Raw genomic sequence first — 27,213 nt, 5'->3', positions numbered from 1 at the left:
GACACGCGGGCCTGCGTCCATGGCCCAGCCAAGGACAAGCCCTACAGAACAGGACCGGTGAGATGGCCAGGTGAAAGGACACCACGCGATAGCCAGAAGTTAGACAAAGCACAGCCAGCCACAGTGACCTTCCGAGGCTAAAGTGCAGGTCAGGCTGATGGGGCACGTGGCCCTTCTGCTCCGGGGAATCCCCCCGTGGTCCCGGTGTGGCTGAGCTCTGACAAACTCACAAGCTCTGCCACGATACTGACAAACCAGGTGCGGGTGCAGCCAGCTCCTGCCCTCCCATGGAGCTCGGGCAGCCCCAGAGGTGTCGGTGTCCCTTCCCAGGAAGGGCAGAGCAGGCACAGTCAGTTTTGCTTCTCTCAGCTATGCCTGCTCGGCCCTGCACAGAGCAACACTTGAGCTCAGTGGCTCCCGACTCCTCTGGGACAGCATTCCCTTCCCCTTCACCCCTGCCTTCAGACCCAGCCCTCCGGAGCAGCCTCAAGGTCCGCAGCAGGGCTGGGGCAGCCCAAGAGGAAAGCTGGCAGCAGCCGATGCAGACACAGTTTGGTCAGCCCGCTCGTGGGGGGACCAGCTCTCTGGGCTGGAGGGCTGGGGAAGGCACGACCCAGCTCAGAAACTCAGTAGTCTACAGGGGGACGGGCACAGAGGAGGGGGCATCTCTCCTCAGTCCTACACGGGCACTGACCTTTGAGCAGGACTTGAACACAGCAGAGACCATCAGTCCAGATCAGTTGAACTTGGCAGCACTCAACTCCCCCCAAGCGCATGTTATATACAAATCTATACATGCCTGACTGCATATTATATATAAATAAACTTTGCTTTAAGGAACTATAGGTTTTTTTTCTTCCCTCAGAAACAGAAAAGGGTCAGTCCAAACCAGTAGAAAAGCCGAGGCTCCCCAGCTCTCACCTCTGCACCAAAGGATATGGATCCACGGCGGCCGAGCATCGCATGGCCTGCCCAGCTGGCTTTCAGAAGTCTGGGAAAGGCCCACTGAACTGGATCACACTCTGGCGCTCCTGGGGGAGCATGTTCTCCTGGGGGGCCCCATTTAACGTCCTTAGCATGTCCTCCAGGATCTCTCTAAAATTGATATTCCCATCCTGTTGGACAAAATCTTCCTGCTGCTGCTGCTGCAGTGTCTGCAAGGGTCCTGGGTGAGGCAGAGGCAGGTGTTCATGCAGCGAGGAGCTCAGAGGCACGTTCCCCTCCAGGACGGAGGCCGGGCTCTTGAAGGCAGAAGGGTGGCTGAAGCCAAAGGGTAATCTGTGCTGCTGGTGTGGCTGGAGAACGGGCTCCGAGGGGAAGCACAATGCCCCGGGCTCTGGGTTCATCACCACGTCAGGGATGCTGTTGCTGGGAGGGCTGTAGGTCAAGTCCAGGATCTCATCCTGGCGCAGGGAGTGCCTGGGCAGGGGGACCCCGGGCCCCATCTGTGTGAGGTCCAGGGGCTGTGGCAGGATGTGCAGCGGCAGGGAGAACTGCTGGCTCTGCTCTTGGGCCTGGAGGAGTCGGTTGTGCTTTCGCTTCACGTTCTCGTCCATCTGCTTCAGCTCCTCCAGCACCTTACGGACACAGCTCTCGGGGATCTTTATCCCTAGGGGAGGAATGTGCATCAGTCCCCAGAGCACTTCAGGAAGGAACAGGCATGGTGGGGACGAGGGGTGGGCAGTAGCACTGGGGCCCATTTGCCAAGCACACTCCCAGCCTGCTTCGCCTCTCGGCCGGGCTGCAGAGCAGGCAGACAGCACTGCAACCAAAGCAAAAGCTGCTCCACGGCAGGCTCATAGCAGATGGAGGGGACAGCTCAGGCCTGGCTCACACCCTCTGCCTGGTGGTGCCCAAGCACACGTCAGCGTGGCCCCAGCTCCCCTCCTTCCCATCTAAAGGGGTCATCTAAAGCAGTGGTATGCTTCCAGGCCAGAACACGTCCCTTTTTAGGAAAGGAATCTTGGCATTGGGCAGCTGGACCCCTTCTTCCTTCTCCTAAAATGTCCTGCTCCCCACCCCCTTCCCAGCATTTCACCCACCGACTTGCTTCTTCTTCTCTTTGGTCTTGAGGCGGACGATCTGCAGGTAGCTGGTGTTGGTGATGTCTGCCATGATACTGGCGATCTTGCTCCAGACCCGCAGCAGGGCCCCACACAGCATGTAGTAGTGACGCAGGCGCATGCCCTGGAAGCACTCCTTCCCCTCCTGGATCAGCTTGCAGCTCCTGTTCCTTCAGTCCAAGTGGGAGAAAACCACCCGAATCAGCACAGGCTCCCACAGCAGACCAGGAGCCCTCACCCCCCGCCTCCCCGGCATGGTCCTTCCCCACCACCACAGCCAGGGAACCTCTCCCCAACACCAGCTCTGCTCTGGGGAGGGCAGGACAGGTTGGGGCTGCAGATGCCTTACCAGACAGCATGGTTACAGTTCTTCAAGGAGAAGTTGTAGCTATTCTCCCAGTGCTTCTTGGCTTCCTCAGGCAGCACCTGCAGAAGAAACACACAGCATTACAGATCTTCCACTGCCCAACATGCAGCTGAGGCTTGAAATCCAGGCTGGGAGTCAGGACACCTGGGTGATACCACTCTCTCTGCCGAACCCACAACAGGGCTACAAGGAGCTGTGAAGGGGTTACAGCAAACGGCCTTCCAAAGACACCCCTGCCCAGAGAAAGAGGCTTTTCTCTCTCCCCACACTGGAGGGCCGCAGCTCCCACCTACCCGCCGGTACTTCTTCTGCAGACTGTCCAGGCTCTCAGGCTGGCTTTGCTTCCCAATATTTGGCTTGTAGAGGATGAAATTCTTCCCACGGCTCTGCTCTGCCAGCAGACAGGTGTGTTTGCAGCCTCGCATCTGTTGGGGTGGAGCTGATGGTTACAGTCACAGCCTCTCTCCCCAAGCTCATACTTCTCTAAACTAACCCCCTTCCTTCCAGGACGGAGGTTCTTGGAGGCATCTCCCAGCCCCCAGGCAGCCATGGCAGACCTTATCTTGCTGGAGTCATCCTCCAAGCTGAGGTGCCACCCTGGCAGAGCCCAGGGACCTACCTTGTAGGAGAGGTAGAACCCATCGAAGGATCCTGTCAGTTTGAGTGACTTCTCATAGGCTTCCTCCCACTTTAAGCCTCTGTCGACACTGATCTAAATGGGGACAAACAGAGGGATTCTGAAGCTTTGGTGGGGGCAGGACAGGTGCATCAGCATCTGCCTCACAAATCCCACCCTCAACACAAGCTTGGTGCTGCTGCAGCCTAGAAGGAGGCACTGCCAGACTGCCCTCACGGGTACGGCAGGGCCTCTCCTTGCCTGCTCTGTGTAACTCCCAGCATCAGTCACCTGCTCATGACCAACACAGATGTGACACAAAAATGACACAAAGCCACAGGGCAGGGGAAGGAACACAACAGCTCATAGCCCCAGACTGGGAAGCACTGGAGGAGACTGGACTGCAGCAATAGCTGCACAGGCTGCCTACCTTATAAAACACGACCTGCCCATCCTGCGGGTGCCCAGGGGTCAGGAAGACCTCTTTGCTCTCCTCGTAGATCTCATCCACCCCTGGGGCTAAATCTATAGCAGGAGGAAAGACCAAAACACATGCCAGTTGTAAGATCTATCTTCCTGCACCACCTCCTCTCCCTGCAGGACTCTCAGGATCTGTGCTGTGAGGGGACACCGCAGTGCCTGAGATGGCTGTGGCAACAGCACAGGTTGGCACAGGGAGGAACAGGGAACCCTCAGGCTCCATACCTAGGATGCCCATGTCGTATTTGCCCTCCTTCTTGTCCTTTTCAATCAGATAGTCAAAGGTGTCAGAAAAATACTGGAAGAGCATGTTCTGCCTGTCCACCTCCAGACCCAGGATGCGGTTCAGGAACTTCGTGATGGAGCAGTCTGCAAAAGCATGGTGGGTCAGGGAACGTGGCACAGCTGGGCATGGCACCCACCAGCACGCTCCCAAAGAGCATCACCCGACAAGCCACCCCGCGTCCCCTCCTGATGGCAGCACAGCACTAATGCACGAGAGAGCAGCCCAAGGGCTGTTCCTCCAGGCTGTGGTCAGCTGCCAGGCTGCTGCCGGGAAATGGGATCTGCAGCGCCAGCTAACCCCCTCAGGACGCTCCCCTCAAAGCAAACATCCCGCCCCAACTGCACAGCAAACCCCTCAGGCTGTGCTCCCATGCAGTCGGACTGGGTGGGCCACGACATCCCTGCCTCCTTCATTTCTCCCCTACTTTGGGCAGGAAAAGCTTGACACATACCCTTCTCCACCGAGACAGTGCCGTACTTCATCTGATTGCAGCAGATGCCCACAGAGATGAGACCTTGCTTCATTTCTGGAATGGCAGAAGACAGCCTGTGCGTTTTAGGGTTCAGCCTTCCCTCAGCAGTCCTGCAGGGCTGCCTCTCCTCCAGCTGTGCCCGACATTTTGCAGCTAAGTCTCTCCCAGACTCTTTTCTCCCCACACTTGGCAGGGTGACATGCATCTGGGTGGCCAATCGCCCCACTCACTAGTGAGCTGCTAAGCCAGCGGTACTGTTCCCTCTCGCTGAGCTTCTGCTCCGTTTTTCAGGCATCCCAAACCTGAGACCAACCCGGCCAGCAAGATGCAGCAGAAACCCCAGAGCTGATAATGTTCTTACCATGAAAAAACGCAGCCTCCCCTCTGTCATAGCTCTTAGGCACAGGAACTCTGTTCTCCGTGTGGTTGAGGATAGTGGAGAGAACTCTGTCTAGTGCTTTAGCCCCGTACTGTGAAAGGAGACAAGAGTCAGGCACGGGACAAACCCGCACTGGCCGCCCAGCGGCGCACTGAGCGTGTCACAACACTTCTGCTGGCACTGCAGAGAAAGCCATGGCCTCCAGGAAGGCCACTGACCTGGTGGCCGTCCCGGGGGGAAGCCGTGCGTCAGGGGCCTCCTCTGTCCCTCGGGAACCAGAGTACAGGAACCTGCACGTCCGCGCCCGGGTGCCGGCACCAGCGGGGGGCAGAGGCCCACGCGCCCTTCCCGGCGCCCCGTGGGAGCGCAAGGCTCTTGCCAGCGAGCTGCTCAGGTGCGCAGCACCCATTCCTCGCTCGGCTCTGCGCGCTGAACACGGGGCTACACGCGGGTGCTGGGTGCTAGGCCAGATCCTGCCTGCAGATGCCAGTAACGATCTTCCCGGCTCTGGCTCCCACCGAAGGCACTTGCTGACTACTTTGACCCCTCCTTGGCTGAGCTACCCTGAGAAGAGCCTCAAGTTACCTTATTCTCGAAGTTGTACTTGCTGAGGTCTCGGGATTCGGTGGCCCGTCGGTCTCCGTGGGTTAAGGCACCCTAGGAAGGCAGACCAAGCAAAAAGTTCTTGCTTTTAGCTGTTGCAAAACACCAGAGACGGATGGCCAAAGCCACGTCTCGGAAGAGGCCAGCATAAGAACGTGCTGTGGGGAAGCAGCATTCCTCTGGAATATTGAGACTTTACCCAAGTATTTGGGGATCTATCAGGAGTGAAGAAAAATGAAACAGACACAAATTAATTATTCCACTAATGATTTCATCAGTTTTCTGGAAACAGGATGGGTTTACACTCCTGTAACAGTGGGGGAATTCCAGCATCTGGAATTGGGTTCTGCTTCCCTGAAATTCCTCATGATGCCTTGGCTACACATTCTTCTTCACAGATGCTAAAAGCCTCCTGCCTTCCACAACTGCAATGCCCTCCGTCAGGGGTGATACAATCCCCCGTACTAGTAAGACTGGCCATGCCAGTGGGAACACCGAAATGGAAGCTCTTCAGAGAGAACTGGAACTGACGTGTTGACCTCTTTGCCGCAGGGCACTTACTAGGCTCTCCAGACGTTTTGCCACGATGGATGCAAACCTCCTCTCTCCTGCCAGCTCAGAGATAAGGAAGACATACTCTGGAGCAGAAACCTGGTTTGATCGGTGTGTTCGACCTACAGGGAGGGACATGAGAACAGAAGTGAAAGGAGAGGTTGGTACAGCGTGTCTGGTATGGGAAGGGAAGCTGAGCAAGAGGTGAGAGAGCCAAAACAACTTCCCACGTCATGCTGGTTTTCAAAGGAGATCTCTCTCCGGGGGAAAAGGACAGAGGCACAGTCACGTTCATGACCCTGGTGCTGCTTAGACCTGAGCAGAGTTGAATTTATAGCCTTGACCCTCTGAGCCTGAGGAGTGGCTCCCCAGTTTGAGCTAGGCTGTGCATTATTTCTTTTGTGCTCATGCATTGAGGAACTGTCCCTCCCCAGGGTGGAAGAGAAATCCCCACACACTCCCAGCATGTTTCATGAGGACACACTGCTAACATCTATGGGAGGGTTCCCCCTTCCCACACTGCAAATCACTCCTGAAGACAACACAAGCCTTCCTCGCAATATAAGTAAGTCACAACTGCTTCACGTCTGCATTTCCATCCTGCCAAAACACGGGAGCGCTGTGCTCTGCAAGGTGCCGTATCTCAGGAAGGTAAATACACCTGCGCCAGCTGCAGCACGAGCCTGGCTCGGGCGGCCATGCACACCTTTCCTTCCCAGGGCTGCCCGAGGCTTCACGGTCTGAACCATGCTCAGGGGAAGGAGACAGTGACAGAGAACACTCAGTCCTCACCAAACTGCTGTATGGCCCGGTCTGCGCTCCAGGGCAACTCCAGCGTCATGTGGACCCGACGCTTCTGATTTTTCACCCGTCTGTCTGCTTGGAGAGAGATACCTGAGCTGGAGGCCTCGGAGATTATTGCTACAAGCTAAGGGAGAGAGACAAGAAGTGAGAAGGGGGAGTGAGATTCCTGGACATCTGCAAAATGCTTCAAGAAGCAGCCCAAAGCACAACTCCCCAGCCCGTGAAGGGACCCAGGACTCCTTGTAACCTTCCAGCAGGTCAGACAGACAGACAAAGCTACAGAGCCTCGTTGGCCTGAGGCTGGCAAGGCACAAGCAGGCAAAGGCACCCTCCCTCTCCTTCTCATCTCAGTGTGCTCACTCCCATGCAGGTGTTTGGAGGTTTCCTTGGCTCAAACTTGACTCACCTTTTCCCCTTTCATAAAACGCTCCTTCTCCTTCAGGTTGACGTGGTCTATAGAGAGGCCTTGCTCTGCACGAGACTCGAACATGACGGAGCCGTCCGGTCTGCAAACTACCCGACCCTTCCGCCCTGTCATCTGCACGCACGCACAGGGGAGAGAGAGGCTGTTAGCAGAGGGGAGAGACCTGCATGGCGCAGCAAGTCAATTTAGAAAGTCAGTTCTCAACAGTTTTTTCAGATTGCAAGGAAGGAGAGGAAATCATCTTCCAGCAGGAACCCTCTCTGCTGGCCCCTTTTCTTGTCTCCCAGTGTCACAAAAATACACTCTTGATTGTGAGAAGTACCTCAGCCACATGCTCCGGGCCCCCAAAGTGATTGATCAGTTCATCCAAGGTATTGAGAGGTAGCTCTTTGCCCAGTGCTTTTACTTTTGCTAGGAGGTCCTGCTTCATCTTTTCCACGTGTTCTAGCTCTCTCAGGCCGTGCATCTCTTTCTGGGAAGGCAGCATGTGAAAATTACCTGGAACGTAAAATGCAAAAGTTTAGAGCTATCTGGTAACTGCAAATCAGAGAGGGGGAAAAAAGTTGTCCCAAAGGGCTTCTGGAGCACTATCTGATGAGCAGGCAGAGACACCTTGACTTGCAATAAATGCTGCTGAGCTTGGAGTGAATTCCCTCTGTGCTTCCCCCTGTTTTGGTAGGGAAAGAAGCACGTAGGACACATTCTTCCTGCTCACTGATCACAGCAGATTAATGTGAATCAACCTCACCAGCCCGGGTTTGACCACCACAGGATAAAAGCTAGCCAAGATCATAAGGCTGTCCCAAGCACAGAAGGACCTTCACCGTTCCAAGGAGACAGCAAGAGAGTCTCCTCACATCAACTCACTGACTCTGCCAACCCCTTAACCCAGACCCGCCCCCCAAAAGGGTCGCGTCTGATCTGCCGCTGTCCATGCTTGCAGGGCACTGGGGTGGGCGGCTGTCTCCAGCCGCGCTCCTGCACACTGGTGCCTGTCACTAGAAGGGACTCCGGTTCCCAGCTCCCCGCAGCGAGGAAGGAGCTAAGCCCGTGCTGCTGCTCTGCTTACTTCTGTCCTCAGCTGCGAAGCCATTGTAGGTGTGCTCAACGAAGATGACGTCATCCGTCTCCAACACAGACTCTGGGGAGGAGTTGAAGTCACTGTCGAGCCCCATGTCAGAGTCAGTGCTGCTGTCATCACTGATCTTGATCACACCCACAGGGTCACACACGCCCTTCAGAGCCTTGGCGCAGCGGCCCCTCTGCTTCCCTGCAAGGGAGAGCGAGCGGCGTCAAGGGAGAGCCCCCAGCCTCGAGCATCAATGCCGAACAGCAAGTGCCAGCTCAGAAAGAGGAGGAGGAGAAATCACAAAATAGCTGAGATTGCCCCAAATGAAAGGCTGCTCTTGGAAAGACAGAGCCTCTTGGGCGGGGGGTAGTTAGGAAGGGCGGGAGAGAGGGGGACGGAGAGAAAGAAAGAGAAAGGAAGAGAGAGAAAAGAAGAACAAGGCAATCTTTATCAGGGCTGAAGCTAGTTGCACACGTCAGGATGAACACACAGCCGGCTCTAAGCAGTGCTAACTCCTCAGGGGAAGGAGTCCACAGGTTGACTGCCTCCAGAGGAATGTGCAGGACACGGGAAGGTGCCAGTGTTTCGGGGTGTTGTTTACTTCCAAGCACAGTAAGACATGCTCCTACTACGTGAGAGGGTTCACGAACCAGCTTGCCCAGGTTGCTCTGCAACAGCAACCGGTCAGGATAACCTCCACAATCTGCCAGTGCTGCTGTCCCCTCTTCCCTCTTTCCCACATCCCACTGGAGGAGGAATCCCAAAACTATTCTTACCTGCAGCCACAACCAAGAATTTGGCAGGGAAGTGATTCCCCCCTCCCAGCACACCTGCCGCGCTGTACGTGAGGGTAGTGGAGCAACCCCCCTTGCTGCAAGAGGGCTTCGGACATGCAGCCGGCACTCTTGTGCAATCTGCCCACCAGCCTAGGCAAGGAAGCGGCTGAGGGAAAGGGGCATAGCTACGGGGCAAGCGGTGGAGGCGAGGACCTACGCTGTGACAGGGAAGTGGGTTAGAGGGAGGAAAGGGTGAATGACCTAGAGCTGCCATCCTCCAGATGAGAGAGTGATGGGAGATGTGCGGGAGGGCAAACTGAAACCAGGGCAGAGTAGCAAAAAGCATGAAGTAGGGAAAAAGCAAAAAGGAAAAGAAAAAGCTGAGTGGCTAGGGTGAAGCAGCAAGGCAGGAGGTCAGATGCTGGGCAGTGGAGTGTGCTCTTACGTTTTCTTTTAATGCCAGTTCCTTTTTCTCTCTTTCTTTTGGTTGAAGGAAAGTGCTTCTGAATTAGTGATAGAAAGACGCCTCTGAAAGTAAGATGCAAAATTTATTCTAGCTACCAGGAATAGGAACATCTGCCGGTTATCATGTCACAATGTGCATTTGAAATAGCACCACATTTCATGAAAGAGGGGTAAATGCTGCACCACAACTACTAGCACGTGATCAGCCAGCCACTGGTACAGCGTGGCTCTCCGGAACAGCAGCAGCTCTGAGTGTGTTTCACCAAAGGGCTCTGCCGCGGGAGCGTGGGCTGCGCCAGCAGATCCTCAGCCGTGAAACGGGCGCACTGAGGGCAGGCAAAGCTCTATAGTGCCGGAAAAACACTCTCTGCCACGGCGGCCCTGCGGGCGGAGGGAGCAGGGCCATTCCAGGGAGACACTGCAACAAAAGCCGAGCAGACCCTGGCCTCTGCACTGCCACGTGGCATGCCGAAGTTGCAAGACCTTTATATAGCAACTAAGAGGGAGTTTTAAATGGGAAACACCATACTGGGAAGCTGTTACGTCACTACTGAAAAACCCAGTAAGTGCCAGTGTCCCAGCCCCTCTCCGTGTTCTGACAGCAGAGACCACCGTCAGGATGTCCAACCAATGTGCTCCACCAAGTCCTCTGATTAACTGGGCGTGGGCCCACCTGCCCACAGAACAGAGAAAAGTGACCAAACACACATACGTCGTGGTTTCAGGTGAATGGAAAAAATCGTAAGAGGCGGAAAACCAGTGTTTCTGTGGGCTGTTCTGCAAAGAAAGGATAAATGCTGATCATGTGGGGTGGGGATGAACCCCCGGTGCAATGAGAAGGCAGTGCTGAATGAGCTCTGGTCAAAAAAAAACCAAACATTGAAAGCGACAGCTGAGAGGTATGGACATGAGAACTCGCCCGTGAGAGGCAAAGGGAGTCTCGGGAACCAGGGAGGGAGCTCTAAGACCCTTGGAGTGAGGGGCTGAAGGAGGCAGAGACAGCACTGCTCCCTGAAGGGGCAGAGCCCTGTGCTGGCTATTAGGTGATTTGCAATTACACGGCACCAGAAAGAGCCATTTTGTCCTGTGTGCTGGGGTGACTCTGGGCTCAAAATACAAAAACTCACTCTCAGGTCTGGAGCCTCCCTGCCATGAAACCGTGCTCATTTTCCTGACACTTGCACTCCCCATCTTCCCTGCGAACAAAGGGTTGGGCTCACTGAACAACCCGGTTATTTTTAACCCTGTTTCTCATCAGCTTTTAAACAACTGCTTCTTCCCAGCACACTCCCTTCAAGAAATCCCCTGAAGTGCTCGTAAAACCGGGACGCCGTAGTTGGAGGCCCAGCAGATGCCAGGAGACACTCAATTATCCGGCCAGTGCAGCTGAGCAAAGAGCTCTTCCCTCTAGAACTGGCGACAGAGTTGAGCAGTGTGCATGATCACTAACAGAACCCTTCCTCCTTCGACAGCTGAGCAAGGCTCAAAGGGACCACGCAGTCCTCTAGAGCCTGAGTTCCTCTGCACCGTGTGACATGAAAACCAATCCAAGAGACCAAATCAATCCAAGCAGTTGTCAGACTGGCCGGGCGCACTGTCACCACACCGGTATTTGTTTTTCAGGAACAGACTGGAGACAGCAGTGACACAGACCAACACAACCCCTCCATCAGTAAGGGAGGAAAGCTTTGCCCGAACTGGACACGTACTGTCTCCGGCATCTCGCATTGCTTTCACCTGCATTAAAAGTCACTTCAAAAGAAAACAGTAACAGCCCAGTCGCCTGCAGAACAGAGGAAACACAGCTCAACCCAGTGTCCCAGGTTTTCATCACCCATCGTGCACGAACAGCTGCATTCATGGGGCAGGCTGGTATTTTGAAAGCTGCAGAAATGCAGGGGAGCATAAGCCTCGTTCTCTGCTGAAAAGGTAGCAGGAGTCCTGCTGCTGGCTTCACTTCAGGCACAACCAACTCACCCTTTAGCTAGGAACAAAGGCAACACAACCAGGATGCTGTAGAAGCCTGGCAATCGAACAACACGTTCTGCCTCGTACGCGTGCTAAAAGCCAACACTGGCACATCTAAACTCCTTGGACCACTCCTTCTCACTGCTCCAGCGATGCCACCTCACATTGTCATCCCAGCCTCCGGCACTACGTGAGATTCTCTTGCTCATTTCTTGTTTGTCAACAGCCCCATTTTCCAGAGTCAGACCCACACAAACCACATCTGAGCTCACATTTCTGTCCCCCTACACCTGCCAATTCCTTTCAGCGTGTAGAGAATTGGACCAGGGCTGTTCATGCAAGTTTGGACCACAGGAAATTTCAAAATCCAGGATCCAGCTCGTAAAGTCACGCTGAAGAAATAGTGCCTCAAGGACCCAGCTAAGTGCCCTCTACTTACAGCGTGTGTAGGACGAGGCGTTACGAAACTGCATTTCAAGAACTGCAAGTGCTAAGTGGCCCAAGGGCAGGGCTTCCCCTAGCACGCCTCCCGCCTCCCATGCGTCCCCCCAGCAGAAAAACAGGGGTTTTTAACTCACTCTGCAGCAGAGACAAAACAATTTAGATGCCCGTCGTTCTCATCCAGGACTTCTCTGGTGCGAGCCTCCCCGGTGGACTGCAGGCCAATGACGATACACTGCAGGGAAACACAAGGGAGGGCACAGCAAGGCGTCAGGGAGGGTGTACCGCAGCCAGCGTCAGGCCAAACAGCTACAGGCTCGAGAAGATTGTATTTCACAGTCCCAGGTATGCTTCCCTTGCACCCTGTCCCAAATACATGCTGGGCCTGTAGCAGAGCTCCTGATCAAGAACTATCTCAAATCTTTCAGCGTCCAAAACCATACATCTGCTCACACCAGAGAGAGGATGACTCTGATTTCGGAAGCTAATTGACTTTGCTAGGCAGTTTCTGCCTCAAATTTCCAAACTGCATCCAGATGGATGAAGGGACAGGGCTGTGCTCAAGATGAAGGACCTGGTACCTCTTCTAGCTTAAACATGACTCAAAATACTGCTTCCGATCGGCTTGCCCACATCTACCATAAATGAGCTGTGGGTAACACCTCAGAAGATGAGACCATGTTAAGTCCCCAGTATAATTTACCATGAGTGTTCTCAGAAACCTGGACACTGCATTTCATTCTGGGTAATCTGGAGAGAAATTCATCCTTAAAAGAGATTTATAATTGCTTTCAAGTCAATCTGAACAATAATTAACTCCCTTTGGCTGCAGACTACAAAAAAAAAAAAAAAAAAAAAATCACTTGTAAGACTGATGGCTGCTGCCACTGCAGCGAGGCTCTGATACCACACCTTATCCTTCGCCAGCTCTTCCTTGGCAAGCTCAACGAGTCGCCGGACTTTAGCAGCAATGCAGAGATACTTGAAGAAGCGCTGGTGAGCTGACCAGAACTGACCCCACAAGGATTTCCGAGACTCCAAGCCGATCCAGTCGGCTGCCTGCTGGAACACCATCAAGGCCTCTGCCCACTGCAGACAATACCGAGAAAGGCTGAGTTAATATTTGAGTTTTATTTTTCATTACTGCTGTGGAGGAGGTTATTAGAACAGTCTGGGGTTTAATAATCTGATTTAACATCAGTATTTATGTCGCTGTGTTAGGCTGAACGAAGAGTCCGGTCATTCTCTCCTTTCTGCGCTAGCATGATGTTGCAAGCTCTGGTTTGCAAATAAGGAATTTTTAAATAGGAGCAAAAAAATAGAATATAATTTTTTACGTAAGCTGAGGATGTGTACCAGGGGTACACATGTCTGCCTCATAAACGAAGTCTGTGGCCATGGCCACGCTTAGGGTCCTCAAGCCCTCCCACATAACAAGCGGCTGTGCCCCAAGCGCAATTAAACGTCAGTCTCCCCACCGCAGTGGGACCAGCTCACCAGCTTCGCTGCCTTGTCGTAGACAATCTTGTACTGCTGATCCAGCGGGATCTCCTCGATTCTGAAGGTCACTCCAGTGAAACTGAGCTGCCTGGCAATGTACATTCCACTGACCTTCATGTCCATTGCCACGATCTCCATTGCACCAACTCCCCTGGGAGAGGAAGACAGCTGTGAAACCCCTGCCTCTGCTGCACCGAGCAGGTGCCTCTGCAGAACCACCGCCTCTCCTGGCTCAAGCTGTGCTCAGGCACTGCACCCGTTTCCCACACAAAGGCTGCCATAAAACGTAAGCCACATGAAAAGGGACGCTGGACACGACTTGCCTCTTTTCAATTGCATGCAGGAACTCATCAAACGCTCTGAAAGGGGTGCCCTCTCCCCAAATCCCCAGGCGGCTCATGTAAATCATGTTTTTTGGCTCAGAGGCACCTGTTTGAACAGAATTCACTGTTAGCAAAACCACAGAAGTTGTGAATAGTTTTGACTCGAGTACAGTGGAGTACAGTGATCTTAAGAGGATGGTCATTTACCATCATGCCTCAGGAGACCCGAGTACCTTTCCAAACATCGCCCTCCTTACACTTAGTGGGCAAGCATCATCATACAGCTGAACAGCTGGCCAGGAACAAGTTAAACTGGAGAGAAATCCGTCTGACTTCCCAAAAAGTCATCAGTAATGGGCAGTGATGGGTCTCAGGGCAGATCTTAGCACCCTGGGCTCCCCTCTAGCACTGCAGCACCATTCATCTCTTCCCGCATGAACGTGTACTCTTAGCATATGCGCTCACATCTCAAGGGATCCTTCAGATCACAGAGATGACTGGCGACTGTTTACGCATGGCGTTCACACAATGCTGTGAGAAGCTTACCTGTGGCACTGGCATAAACAACCCTTGCTCGAGGCAGTTTGTTCTGAAGGTCCAGCACTGCTTTGCCCATTTTAGTAGAGCTGGCATTTTTGGCTTTGTGGCATTCGTCAAACACAATCTGGAGGGGAACATCAGTTAAGGAGAAAGAATCTATTTTCATCACGCGGATGGGAGCAGACAGAAAATACAACCCAGCCTCCTCCAACCAAATGAACAGCCAGTTCCAATATCAACAGGATTGACTCGTTCCCCACACTGCATGAAATCTGTCGGTTTTGCCTAGTCCTCTGCTCCTCAGAGCCTGAAGTAATTTTCCCCTCCCTCTGTCTTCACTTCCAAGGTGTTTCTTGTTTTGTATTGCTGAGGAAGAATAATGCTGAAAAGGTTAATCCCTGCTGTTCTTCCTCTCCTCCCATTAACACTGCAGCCTGCGGAGGAGGAGAGAGGAGCATAGGGGGATGTATGTGCTTACAGCTTTTCAATATCTGCCACAGGCACCAGGCTGCTTGGCACAGCTGCTCCCAGTGACTTTAGGTGGCCCCAAGCTCTTTGTTCCTTGATGAAGTAAAATCACAAGCACGCAATTCTCCCTCTCTCCATTTTTTTCTTTTAAAGGATACAACTCCGTCAAAGTTTTCCCTGCACCAGTCCAAAATTTGTTTTAAGCGTGTCCTGTGCTGACCGCCTGCCTGGCTTTCACCAATCAGTGCAGAGTAAGTGGCAAAGAGGACTCCTTCTGAGGTAGCTGTGTCACCATATTTAATCTGCAGAAACAGGAAGAACAAGAGCACACACACTCGTGACGCTTGTCCCCAGTACGTCGCGCCCATCCTTTGCCCACAATCAATGCCGCCGATTGTGCTGTGACTGTGCAGGACACATGCTCCTGCCTCCAAGAACAAAACCCCATCTGAGAGCAGAACAGACAAAAGACTGTTGGTAGCTGACGTCTTTAGCACTTCTATTTGGCACTGAGACACGGTGATGACAGGGACTTTAAATGTCTGGATAAGTTCCACTAGCCAATGTGTCAGCACATCTGGATGCATGCAGTGAAATGTGGAGACCACGCTAGAACTTCAATTTTTCGGGCCAACTGTAGTCGCTTCATTTTTTTAAGCAACAGTTTTATGTTTAAATGTTTTGAACCCATCTGTTTTAATTATTTCTAGAAAATAATTTTCTCTTTGACCAGGTGAGATTGTCGCCTATCTTACTGTCATGGGTCCCACCTGTAACAAAATAAAAGGTAAGGGAAAAACCCCATGGTTCCAATCTGATGAAAGTTCCGTTTAAAGCCTTCGGTCTCTTAACGGAGTGCATTCAGAGGTGTGAAATACATGCGTTTCCATTGACTTCGTAAGAGCTGGTTGTTCAATACCATTAAAAAACAGAGAAGAAAAGTGTTTCAGTGAACTGGCCAGTGGTGTGACAAACACAAGCCTGATGCACTGGACAAGAGGCTACAAAGCCCTGTGAATAACCACTACACAACCGCCGGTCGTTTCTTTTGAGAAATACTTCATCCTCATCACTGAATAACTGGAAGAAAGTCTGAAAATTCTCTGATTCACTCAGCGGGGGGGAAATGCCCACGTGCTCAGCCATGGCACCGTGCGTCTGCAGGCTGCTGCCAGGCACCAATCTGTGCGTTTATATGTGCTCCCTTGCTCACACGCTCTGGAAAGAGGTTCCATGAAACCAGCGCTGGGAAATGTTAGCCCAGGAGAGCAGAGCACGGCCACATCTAACAGGAGCTGTTCCCTCTGCAGGACTCTTCAGGAACGGCAAGAAGGGTTCAAGTCCTGCTGTACTTTGCACTTGCCCGGAGACACTTCTCACTTCTCGCAGGAAACAGCTCTGCGTTCACCACGCAGCTCCGTAGAGCGTATAAAAATAGCAAGAGTCCAGGGTGGGAAGAGCACGCTGAGAGAAGGGAAGAGCAAGCAGCTTGCTGTCTGCTACTGCCTGTGCCACCAGCCACGCGGAGGCAGAAGTGACTGCTGCTTTGCGTGCTAAGGCAGATCCCTCTGGCTGCTACCGTAGGCTGATTTTCCAGAAGACCATTACAACTTCTCTCCCCTACCTTATTCAAAGCATGCACAGGGATGTGGGAGGCTTCGATGTCCTTCAGGTCTCTCTCAGCATCATACTTGAGATCGTTGGAGACACTGAACCTGCAAAGCAAGACGTGGGTCTGGTTATCTCCTCGGGAGACAGTCAGGGCATGCACAGTGATTAATAGCTCTGACTAAAGCAACAGTAGGTGTGCAAAACTGTCACATTTCCAACTGCCCACACAGCTCAGAGCGAGATCCTACAGCAGACTCCAGTCTGCCACTGAGGACAAGCTGTGTGTATTCTGCAGTAAAACACTGTACTCTAGGGGCTTGAGTCTGCACCCGGGACGTCCATGAGTACCCCTCCGCCGACTTCAAAGAGAGCGGGGATAGGCTTGACATTGCACTCCAAGTAGTACATGATCTGCTATTTCATAGTGACTCATCCTCCATCACCGCTGCAGGGGAAATATTCCCATTTCAACAGGCACAAAGAGGTGGAAACGACTTACCCAAGGCCACAGCATGAGTCAACTATAAAGCCAACATCAGCACTAAGGAATTCCTTACTCCCAGATCCAAACTAACTCCAAGGTCTTACGGGAAAAGAGGAAAAAAAACTCAACGACTTACCACAGAGCTTTTTTCCTCCCTTTAAGATAATTTTCAAAGATGATGCCCGCAACTGTCCTGCCCTTTCCAACTCCAGCACCGTCCCCAATGAGGAACCCAGCTCGCTGCCCATTGGGTAATAAAACTTCATGTTGCTGCAAAATCAAGAACAGAACTGGAAATTAAACTAGATTTGTCTTTGCGAACAGCTTTCATGTGAGCTTATAAGAGCACCACTTAACCCTTTCACATATCCCGTTGATGCAAGTGCATTTCCTGCTCAGATAAATGACGGCAGGAACGGTCAAGTGTCACGGCCAAGCTCACAAGTGGCAGTTCAGGAAAAAGGCCCCCAGGACCCAGAAATGTAAAGCACTCCTCTCTGCAACAAAAGTCAAGGGTTCTTGCTTCTTCGGGAAATAGACCCCACAGAAGTCCCCGGCTTCAAATAATCCCTTCAAAAGGCATTTAAAATGCCATATGCCAAAGCTTCCAAAGTTTCATCACCTATATTACAGGTTATTTTAAAACACACTTGAACATCTGTCCATAGAAAAGGCAGCTTGTTTCTAGTGTAGGGCATGCAAACTGGGCAAGGTGGAGCCACATACCTGGCAGGCATAAATGATTGCTTCCAGCTGTAGTGCAGAGAGTGACCCTTTGTCGGCAACGGAGCACGGCAGGGAAAGGCTGTAGGTGATGTCAGGTGGGGGGACACTGGATAAGGTGCTCGTTTCAACAACGAGGTCAGGGTGGTGCTTCCCAATCTTGGCTAAATGACAACACAGAAAACAGATAACTCAAGATCTTCACTCCCACAGGGCACCTCCAAAAGGACTGCAGACCTCATGTTAATATTCTGTAGCCCTCTGCTGGGAACAGAAGAAACAAGCCCGACGCCTGCTCTTCGCTCTTCTGTTCCATTGAAATTTCAGATTGACAAAACCAAGTCATGCCTCCCCCAAAAGCAGGCAACAGAAAAGTGTTCTGTTAAATTAGAGTAGCACCAACAAAGGATTCAGTTTTTCTAGAAAATCACAAGCTTGGGATGTGCCACAGCAAACACCATATACTGCTCGCGGGAAAATAAGGGAGCAGGTAATTAGGCTGGTCCACCATGGCGTTAACAGAACTTCCCATACTCATGCGATGGCAAGACACTCACACTTTGAAGGTATATATTCTGCATAGGTCTCCGTTTGCCCCAACTCTTCTGTTTCTTCCTCCTCACCTTCATCCTCCTCCTCTGCAGGAGTTTGAGCCTGAAAAGAAACCCAGCATTGACCAAATGTTAATGTTCTCAATGAACTATAGACACACGCAGTGCTACACAGTGCCAGAAACTACCATTTAAACCATCCCAACACAAATTCACAAACCCTTCAAATACAATTCATCTCATTTATAGACTACAGCAACACAAGGAAAACCATCTGTGCGAGCCCACCCCAGGGGCCCAGCAAGTGCTTTAAAAGCTACTTTCAACGCCTAGTCCACACCAAATTAGGGAAAGATGTTGACATCACTTTTCAGAGGGGTTGTGAGCTAACATGAATTCTGCCCAGCTGTGCTCTAATCTGGCAGGAATAAGGGACGTAGACCAGCTTTAAACTCAGCATGGTAGTCAGCAGCATAAAGCAAAGTTATGTAATTCCAGGAAAAGCAGCCTCTATAGACTGTGCTGATATAGCTGTAAAGAAAGCCCCAATCATTCTTTAACTTAGCGAGGTTCCACCAAGGGAAACATAAGACGCTTCTGGGAAAGGGCAGTGACTCCTATCTGGCTGATTTTCTTGTCTCACTCCCTCTGAAGGGAAAACGGTCAGAACTGCTTCCCTCCGCACTGCGCCGCTGCCAAGTTAAGAGCCTGGTGTCCGATCCTCCCGAAGGCGACCATCGTTCTCACCTGGTAGCTTATGAGGAGCGGGGTGTTGGGGACAGCAGGAGCATGGTCATTCGAACTGTTTAAGCCAGTGAACGATCTGCTGGGTGAGAACAGCTGGAACAGAAAGGGTGCAGGTGAGAAAGCAGTCTTAACCCTCAGCCGTCCAACGCCAACAAGTATGAACATACAACAACAGTAAAGATACTTGTGCTCTGTACTGGGATCTTACACCCTGATGTTGTCAGCGGACTTTGATACTTTCTGCTTGTGAATGGAAAGCCCTGGGCAATAATTCTGGAAACTAATAAATCTCTCAAATGCCTACGTGCCTTTGTCAACATACACACAGGGAATAACTGACCAAGGTAAATACATTCCTGCAAGAAGCGTGAACATTTTCTGCATGTGCTCACGTGTGATGAAAGCCTGCAGGGACACATGTCCTCCCACACCGCGGGACAGGAGTCCTTCTGCCAAACTACACAGCATTAAGACGGGTCACCCTGAAATGCCACGTTTTGCCTTTAAACAAGATCTCAGGCATAAGCCCACCTTTCATACACCTCCCATTAGCACTAACAGATCACCTGTGCAACCGTCGCCACTTTCAAACGGCTCTTACAAGCCAGCAGTCCCTGTCAGGAGCTGATCAAAGCTTATTATGGGAATACTGGATTTGCTCTGCACTGGAGCAGTTATGCTAGTCGCCGTTTCCCCATTTGCTTCAAAGGGAGCTCTGTACAAAACTGCTCTGCCGTTCCTGACAAAATGGGTCCTCGTTAAAAGGAGCTGTGTAGATTCTCGTTGCGGGATCGCATGTTTTATTCTGAACTGGTGAGTCCAACTGAGAGCTCTGGGGTGGATTTTCAAAATGGAGAGAAACAGCATCACTTTGGGGACTAGAAGGGGAGACTGGAGTGCAGCTGAGGAGATCCAAACAGGGAGAATGGGAAAGACTGAACAAAACTGCAACCAAAAGCCATTGCTGGGCAAGGACCAAGCATTAAATCAGAACGCTGACACTTTACGTCTTCTTACAAACTGCCCTTGAGGCAAGCATTTACTTAACAATTTTGCAATTTTGTCCTTAAGATTAAAACCACCATCCAGAGTCATTAGATAACCGCACCAGAACACAACCCGTGGGTCGGCACCAATTAACAGCTGTCCCGAGCTTAAGGGCCACTACCCTTTGCCCGAGGCCACCAAAGCCTGCAGGCTTCCAGCTGCCCCTCAGGCTCACCTCACTCCTGCAGAGACCAGGACCACTGGTGAGGACCCCCACTACAGAGACCAGCCACGAGGCTCGGGAGCTCAAACGGCACCGAGATGCCCACCAGGCCAGCGACGGCGGGGGTCAGGCTGCCGTAGGGGCTGGCCGGGTCTCTCCAGGCACCAGCTGCTGGCTCAGAGTTAACATGGCTTTGGACCATCCAGCCCTCTGCGCCGCAGCCGGCTAGGAGAGCTCCCAAGACACTCCTAGCTGGGAAGGCACAGTCGAGGAGATCCTTTGTCTGCCCCCAGACAAACAAAATCACACTGGAATTTCCCGACAGTGAGCAGGGTCACGCCAGAAGCTCCTGGCATCCAAAGTAATCAGCAACTCCAGAAGCAGCACTACTTCGAGTTTATAGCCTGCAAAGAGTGTCAGGCCTACAGACACCCATGCTTCACCAACAGAAGTCAAAGACGGGCAGTTCTTAAGCGTAAACACTCTGATTATTTCCTTTTTTTAAAATTAAAAAAAAAAAAAAGAAGAAGAAAGAAAAAAACCACCCTCCATTACTGGAAGCCTGAGTCAGAATTACCAGAAGGAAGCTGGATGGAAGAGCTATTTTCAGTGCCAACAAATCTGGAGAGCAGGTGAAACATCTCCACCTACAAATCTGAGCTCAGTATAAAAGTTTCTTCTTAGGCAAGAGAAAGGCCCAGATCTGCTGGAATGGCAGGACTTCTAGCAGTGGGGAGTTACACAGGTCTGGTTTTACATCACGCAATCTTCAAAGTATAAATCCCTGCTATCCCGATTCAGCAACGTGGCTTTGGCACACAGCATTTCACCTCAGGTATTGCAACGGAAGCAACAGAAACCTTGGATGTTTGGAGCACTGAAAACCTAACCGCATAGCTGCGAATATGCTGTGAGGACCAGTCCAGGTGGGACCAGGAGCTATAGTGGGTGACATATCATCTTGATATGATGTTTCAGTACAAGATATGATGCTCAGTACAAGACTGAGCTTGTACATTTCTTTCTCTCTACTCCTGCTCGCCTGCCAGTTTGATTTTCTCCTTCCACTATGCTATATACCTAAAAGCATTAACATAAGAGGCATACACAGCATACGTGGGACCACCGGGATGTAAACAGGAAAGAGACTCATTCAGTAAAGACACTGACAACTGCACAATCAAAGACTTGGTCTCGCTCCATTTTTTTCCTCTTTGCATCATGCTCCATTTTGCCTCATCTTGCCATGACTTCCATGGGAAAAGAAAGAGTGGCTGACAAGCACTCCCCTCTGCAGAAGTTCATTCCCTACGTATTGAGCTAGGAGAAGGGTGTTCACATTTTTAAAGTGCTGTAAATGAGTTAGAAAAAACTACATCATCAGATCACAAAAATTCTAGCTGCAGGCTTCAGAGGCAGGGCTTTGCTTCCCCACTGCCTTAAAAACACTGTAAACTTGTGAGACGGTTGTGAGAAAACACAATGGATTACATGAACTATTTTTAAAAGGTATTTCACAACTTCATTACAAATGAAGCAAGTGTGTTTTGTCTGCTAACTCCTGCAAATATTTAGCAATGTAGTAGCTCTTCCTTCCATGCCCATTCCTGAAATGATAAACAGAGCCAACACAGTATATACATCTCCTTTCTTTATAGGCAACAGCTCTCCGCAACACGGGACATGAAGGCAGCTCTGCATCCAGCCGTTTCCTCGTCAGTCACAAACACTCCACCTAAAGCTTCAGCACTGGGCCTTTGAGATAAGGGTTTCTTAGTGAGCTTGAAATGTTCGGCACTGCACACTCTCAGTGTGATGCTTTTCTCCAACGTTGCTCTGTCCCCCTTTCTGTAACCCCGCTTCCCCAGTGTCAGCTGATAGAAAGAAGGGGGAAAGCTAAAATACCGATTTTTCACACCGTATCTTCAAATTGCTACGCGACAGAAGACAGAGGGTTTTTTCTTTTTTAGAGAGGAAAAGGTCCAAGGCCGTTCTTCTACCTGGGGTCTGTATGTGGGTCTCGCACGCAGGATGCATCCAGCTTCACTTATGAGATGTCCCACGTACCAGAGCTGTTTAAAGATTGCTGTTTCCGCTCCGCCTGAATCTCTGAGACTGAAATTCTGTCCCAGTAGATTAACTACTGTCCTGACGACACAGTGCAAGTCCGTCGCTCCTGGGTAAAAGCTGATTACACAGCTACAACTGGCTGGACCTGCTGTATCCAAAAGGATTAGGACTGCATCTGCCTGGATTACATATGGCGTAATGGGACTAATGTCCTTTTGTACTGCTCTGGCTACTCAAAAGCCAAAATTCCTGCAATTTTATGGAAAATGATGGTAGTGTAATGATGTGGGAAGGGACAGGGGGAGGTTATCTAAATTGCTTATATGTTGGTGCAGGATATCAGCAAACTCTCTGGCATGTACTAAATGTTACAGTAAGGAACCTTTTCTTTGGCACTGCCTTGAGATTTTGCAACAAGTCACTTGTTCCCCTCCTTTAACAACAACAAAAAAAGCATGTTTGAAGTTCAGGTAGTTAAACAGTTGCCAATCATGAGCCAATCTGACAATCCATCTACCTAGTGTCCTGTGAGTTACCACCTCCCATGCAAAAATGAAACTGAAGTCTCCTGACTAGGATGTACTTAACTGACACCTTGTCAGGAAATGTCAAACTCCGTAAAGAAAAAAAAAAACAACAAAACAAAACAAAACAAACAAAAAAGCCAAAAGCCAACCAAACAAAAAACCCACCCCCCCAGCCACCTCTATATTCAGAAAACACAGATAAGACAACGTTTAAAATAGCTAGAGATTCTTTTCAAAAGGAAGTAGTTTATAAATGGAATTCCAAGGAGATAATTGGCCTTATCTGAACCTAAGTGCTCTGCAGGACAACAAGAGACAAGGGGAGGACGTGAAGAACAGCACGGCAACAAGACCGGAGACGGCTGCTCCGCTATGGTTGAACAAGTTAGTCTCACACTTACATGACACATATTTGTTTCTCACTTGCATTCTTTACACTGGATTTAGGACAGCTTTTCCCAGTAAGCTTTTTGCTGTGTACTCCACAGACAGGAAACTACAAGCTTTTTTAGGCATCGAGTATCTCAACCAGAGTTCACATGTTTAGAAACAGGACACCACAGAACTATTTCTGTAGTGATTTAGGCTACTAATAAAAAACCCAATAGTAATAGGCGACCAGGACAAATACGGCACATGCCTTTTCTGTCTTGGAGGCTGTATCTGTTTTCTAGCTTTTTTAATCATCTAGTTTACAAGCCTGTGATGTCTCCAGCCATTTCTTTGGTTCAAACAGCTCAGCTCTCTTCCTGTTAACTGTCTCAGACTTCAAACTGGTCCAAAGTTACCACACCACGTGTGGACTGCCCGTGCAGCCCTTGCCACCAGCGCAGCGCCGTGGCCCCTGGTCTCCAACGCGGTTATCCGTGGGAAGGAGGGCATTCTCTGTATGTCTGTCTGTCCAACTACAGACATGCTGAGGGCCAAGCAGATGCTGCAAAGGTCTAAAAGGGCGATCAAATCTCACTGATTTCAGGAAGAGCTCAGGTATCTGATTTGAGGATCCGTGTGAATGGTCTAAGATCTCACAGCAAGTCTAAGGCAGACAGGAGCTCTAATGACCCAAGTCCCCAGCCGGGACCCTTGCCACCAAGACACACTCCTTCAGTGCCAACCTCTCACCAGCCACATCTCAAAAGCAGAACTGCTGCAGAGACTCTTCTTCCCAAGCTGTGACAAACAGCCAGCGTTCATCATAGAAACACAGCCAGACACACTACTAACTGCAAAATGCAGCCTCTAAAAACACAACAGAACCTCAAAACACAACAGTGACTAAAGCATGGGCATGCCAGATTGCCTTCTGGGGCATTCACGTTGAATGTTTTTCCACTCACAATCTTCATAAGACAATGACCTACAAAGGAAACCTCCTGCACGGCTGGGCATTCACTGAGAGAGCTGAGATCTAGAGATTCAGCTGATGTGTATGATACCGGTTCTACCAACAACCAAAGCCGGTGGCTACCCGTAGTGACTGACACCAGGTTGTGCAATAGTGAGTAATCAGTCCCAACAGATGAAGGGAAACAGATGGCAGAAGGCTGGTAAAAACGCACAGAACCACATGTTGCTGTGGGACTGCCGGGAGATCACACGCCCAGGAAAACTCAGAGATGTAAAAGCTTGCAGGGACTTGGACTCGCAAAGTAAACACAAATGGTTAGTCTTAAATTGAGACAGAGTTTGTTTTTTAGTCATTGTTACTAAAATACTTGCTGTGGAGAATAAACAAACGGTGGTGGCTGCTGCTGGGCACAGTTAATGATCTGTGTCACGGTGATTCTCCTGGAGTCCATCTCCATGCTGAATGTTTTAGGGATACATCTTCCTCATGATGCACCTACCTGCCACAGTTGTCAGAAGAGCGAGCTAGTGCCTGCACCACACTTTGAAAGAGTGCACGTATCCCTTTGAGGATGTCCAGATTGCCTCCTGCTTCCAGGAGACTAAAGTATGTATAATCACTTCACCCCTTTGCTCCCCAAGTGAAGCTGGTAATAGGGGAATAGCATCATCACACTGCAATGTCACCCCTGTAGGGAATTGGGTTGGTTTCTTAATTCCTTGGTGAAAACACTACGGGATGAAGCCTGAGGTTATTTATTGTCTGAAGGGGAGCATGGAAGAGGAGCAGCCCGTACCTCTATTTGGTTCTGCTGCGGCGTGTTTATATCCCATAGTGTTGGCACGTGGTTCAGACTATCGGCAGTCAAGAAGTCCTTAGGATCCGCAATGTCAGAGAGGGAATCCGCGGGGGACGAGAAGAGGGAGTTGTTGTTGGAGAGCTCATCGAGGTATGAAGAATCCTGAAATGGAGAAATGATCATAGTTAGAGGGCACAGGATGAGAAGACCAGAAAGCTCCTTTCTCACACCTACTCATCCAGGAAGCTTTTATTTCTTGCTATTAAATGAGAAGCTCCGTCAATTCATGCTCCACAAAACTTAGAAATTAACTTGTAAATGAGGACGTGCTCTAAGCAGCTGTTTTAAAACCTTCGTTTCTTGAAAATGTAGGAAAAGCATTGGCTGGACAGAAGCGCCGGTACACATTCAAGACTAACTCAGACTGTGTGCATCTCCACACACAGAGGAGCGGAAGAAAGAGGAGCATTCAACAAGATGTCAGTCACCTCAACTTTGTATTTGATTAAAAAGACTGCTGAGGGGTGGAAAGTCCTCAGCGTAACACCCAAAGGACTCAAGTATTCCGGTTATGCACAGAAGCCCACAGAATACCAGCTACACCTGATAATAACACAGCTGTTTAATTGCAGTTTATAACACAGCACACCTGGAGGCTTCAGAAAAAATTACTCTCCTCATGCCAGGTTCTGCACCAACGAGGCTGCCAGGAGCAGGGGGCAAGGATTTGTATCGAGACAAATCTTGGCAAATCTACCAATCCTTTTCCCATGGGCATGCCTCAGCCTCGACAAGAAGAGAATGTGCTTCGGTGACGAGGATCGGGCTCTGACCTTGCTCTTCTTCTGGTGCCTGTGCTGAGATGGCTTATAATTGTTTTATTTTGTGCCAACCCATGATGACGTTGGTTTGAGTCACACGGACTCTAGCTCAGAAGAGCCTTCAATCTCCTCCCTACCATCAATTCCTTGTCTGGTTTTTCAAATTTCAGATGGCAAGAACCAATATCCAAAAAGCACTTCTTACTCTATATCCTTCGCTCCAGCACAGACCGCTGCACCTTCCCTGACTCCATCACATCACCTCAGCTCTCCTTCTGCATCAAATACCACTGTCAAACATTTTCAAAGCAGAAAAACTTTGCCTGCTGTTTACTGAAGAGCAACGTACTTCGAAACACCAAGTTCCAGCACACAGGTCCTGCTTGAGCGCCGCTGTCCCAGAGGGATATGCAGCCAGACCAACAGGTCTGTCCTGGTGCCCCACAGGACTCTGCCGAGAAAAATCAGTTTTGCGGTTCTCCCCAAGGGTCGGGCTCGTCAGCACACAGCCAGCTCAAGCTCTCCGCTGGGCCAGATAACCGAGCGAGTGCGATTATACTGCAGCGCGGCTGCCAAGAGAGCCGCAGCGTCTGATACGAGGAGAGATCGCTGTTCATTTCCAGTTAAGGGCCAATTTCCTACTACAAGGCACAAAGGCAGCCAAAGGTTTTTAAAAGTCACTTAGCCCTGCCTGACATAAAATCATGAACAGCTGAGCCTGCCTGCACTATTCCTAAGCGCTTCAAGCCAAGAGCCGGGCCAGACTTCCCCCCAGTTGCTATCAGAAGCTATGTTTTTGCAGTGTTTAAAATCGTCGCGACATGTTCCCTTCACCTGCTTCCCAGATATCTCTCGTTTGGCATCCAAGAAGACAGTCGCTACTCCGAAGCCGTAGGTGCAGGCAGCAGCTGTGCAAGAGCACTGATGCACTAAAGCCAAGGCAAGCAGTAACAGAGATCGCAGGCACGATGTGCACTGTTTGTATTCATTAAAAACCACCTGGGGGGACCCAAAGGCTTAATGAGAGAAGGCTGTTCGTTAGGCTGTTCTACCAGGGCAGTATTGCTTCGCGGGACACCCTCCTGCTAGCAGCGGCTACACGTGCTGATGTGCGACGCCGCTGCTGTCTGCCCAACGGCAGTCGGGCAGCGTTTCCTGCGCTGCTCTTACTCTTGGTATTTCTGTGGCTATTTTAGGACTACCCAGAAACCAAGGCTTTTCAGAGACTGAAGCAGGCACCTAGATTTATCATCTCGGAATTAAGTGACCTCTAGAAATGGGGCTGCATTTCACACCCGAGAAAGTACAAAAACACTTGGGTAAATATGGCATTTCTTGGCCAGAGCAAGTGCCTTGTGCATCCTGCAGGAACCTGCCTGCCTACCTCCCACAGCCCTAAGCTCCTGATCTACAGCACTGTACAGGCAGGACGTGGGATTCAAGCTAACGTTGCTCACGCTACTGAGATTTCTTTTTTCATTAACTCCCATCTCCCAAGGTCTGTAACTTCTCCCAACCTTCCAGACCGCTGCAGAGACACTTGCTCATTACCTGGAACCACTGTGCTGCTGAAACCAGCCATCATCTCCCCTTGCTGTCCTCAACAAGCTTCTGCTTCTTCCTCTGGGCTTATGATCCCAAGAACAAGCGCTGCAGGAATTCAACAGCCTCTGGACTGTCACCACAATCTATGTTCCTGTGCTACCACCAGATTCAGATCCAGCCA

At 50.8% G+C, this 27,213-nt stretch overlaps 1 protein-coding gene across 1 annotated transcript in view; it reads right to left on the bottom strand.

Annotated features, from left to right (window-relative positions):
- Positions 1-983: 983 nt before the first annotated feature.
- SBNO2 (strawberry notch homolog 2) overlaps positions 984-27,213 on the bottom strand; it is a gene marked incomplete at its 3' end in the record, with an annotated part of 50,922 nt that continues 24,692 nt past the window's right edge. Inside the window, exons 4-31 of the mRNA XM_082011087.1 lie at positions 24,664-24,828; positions 18,713-18,805; positions 17,972-18,068; positions 17,418-17,578; positions 16,828-16,961; positions 16,221-16,311; positions 14,755-14,898; positions 14,135-14,252; positions 13,589-13,694; positions 13,263-13,416; positions 12,678-12,854; positions 11,903-12,000; positions 9,337-9,419; positions 8,116-8,316; positions 7,369-7,544; positions 7,029-7,160; positions 6,611-6,746; positions 5,828-5,940; positions 5,249-5,320; positions 4,646-4,754; positions 4,264-4,338; positions 3,752-3,895; positions 3,477-3,571; positions 3,050-3,142; positions 2,724-2,855; positions 2,413-2,489; positions 2,043-2,233; positions 984-1,609 (exon numbers count right to left, since the gene is read on the bottom strand). Coding sequence (XP_081867213.1) covers positions 984-1,609; positions 2,043-2,233; positions 2,413-2,489; positions 2,724-2,855; positions 3,050-3,142; positions 3,477-3,571; positions 3,752-3,895; positions 4,264-4,338; positions 4,646-4,754; positions 5,249-5,320; positions 5,828-5,940; positions 6,611-6,746; positions 7,029-7,160; positions 7,369-7,544; positions 8,116-8,316; positions 9,337-9,419; positions 11,903-12,000; positions 12,678-12,854; positions 13,263-13,416; positions 13,589-13,694; positions 14,135-14,252; positions 14,755-14,898; positions 16,221-16,311; positions 16,828-16,961; positions 17,418-17,578; positions 17,972-18,068; positions 18,713-18,805; positions 24,664-24,828 — 3,993 coding nt within the window. The remainder of the gene's footprint in view (positions 1,610-2,042; positions 2,234-2,412; positions 2,490-2,723; positions 2,856-3,049; positions 3,143-3,476; positions 3,572-3,751; positions 3,896-4,263; positions 4,339-4,645; positions 4,755-5,248; positions 5,321-5,827; positions 5,941-6,610; positions 6,747-7,028; positions 7,161-7,368; positions 7,545-8,115; positions 8,317-9,336; positions 9,420-11,902; positions 12,001-12,677; positions 12,855-13,262; positions 13,417-13,588; positions 13,695-14,134; positions 14,253-14,754; positions 14,899-16,220; positions 16,312-16,827; positions 16,962-17,417; positions 17,579-17,971; positions 18,069-18,712; positions 18,806-24,663; positions 24,829-27,213) is intronic.

This window comes from Phaethon aethereus (genome assembly GCF_964289735.1).
Source record: "Phaethon aethereus genome assembly, chromosome: 26".
NCBI classification, from domain to species: domain Eukaryota; kingdom Metazoa; phylum Chordata; class Aves; order Phaethontiformes; family Phaethontidae; genus Phaethon; species Phaethon aethereus.
This window is presented reverse-complemented; position numbering and strand designations above follow the sequence as displayed.